Raw genomic sequence first — 443 nt, forward strand, 5'->3', positions numbered from 1 at the left:
GCGGCCGCCGCGAAGAAGTACAACATGCGGGTGGAGGATTACCAGCCCTACCCCGACGACGGATTCGGGTGAGCTGGGGCGTCCCGAGCCCCCCCAGCCAGCGCCTCCCGGCAATGCCCAGCTAGGGTTTGTCTAACCTCGTGTGCTAGGGCTTGGCTGAGGAGACGGTGGAATCTGTCCCATTGCTTCAGGAGCTCTCTGTAACCACAGGGCAACACTTTCTTACAGCTTCCTGTCATGAGGGCCACAAAATTGGTCAGAGGGTTGGAGCATCTCCCCTGTGAAGACAGGCTGAGGAAGTTGGGGTTGTTCAGCCTGGAGAAGGTTGCATGGAGACCTCATAGTAACCTTCCAGGGTCTGAAGGGCTACAGGGAAGCTGGAAAGGGACTCTTTGTTAGGAACTGGAGTGACAGGACAAAGGGGAATGGGTTCAAATTGGGAG

At 57.1% G+C, this 443-nt stretch overlaps 1 protein-coding gene across 1 annotated transcript in view; it reads left to right on the top strand.

Annotated features, from left to right (window-relative positions):
* Window positions 1-3: 3 nt before the first annotated feature.
* NDUFB8 (NADH dehydrogenase (ubiquinone) 1 beta subcomplex, 8, 19kDa) overlaps window positions 4-443 on the top strand; it is a gene marked incomplete at its 5' end in the record, with an annotated part of 3,910 nt that continues 3,470 nt past the window's right edge. The window contains one exon of the mRNA XM_009077781.1: window positions 4-68. Coding sequence (XP_009076029.1) covers window positions 4-68 — 65 coding nt within the window. The remainder of the gene's footprint in view (window positions 69-443) is intronic.

Source organism: Acanthisitta chloris, unplaced genomic scaffold, assembly GCF_000695815.1.
Source record: "Acanthisitta chloris isolate BGI_N310 unplaced genomic scaffold, ASM69581v1 scaffold2207, whole genome shotgun sequence".
NCBI lineage: Eukaryota > Metazoa > Chordata > Aves > Passeriformes > Acanthisittidae > Acanthisitta > Acanthisitta chloris.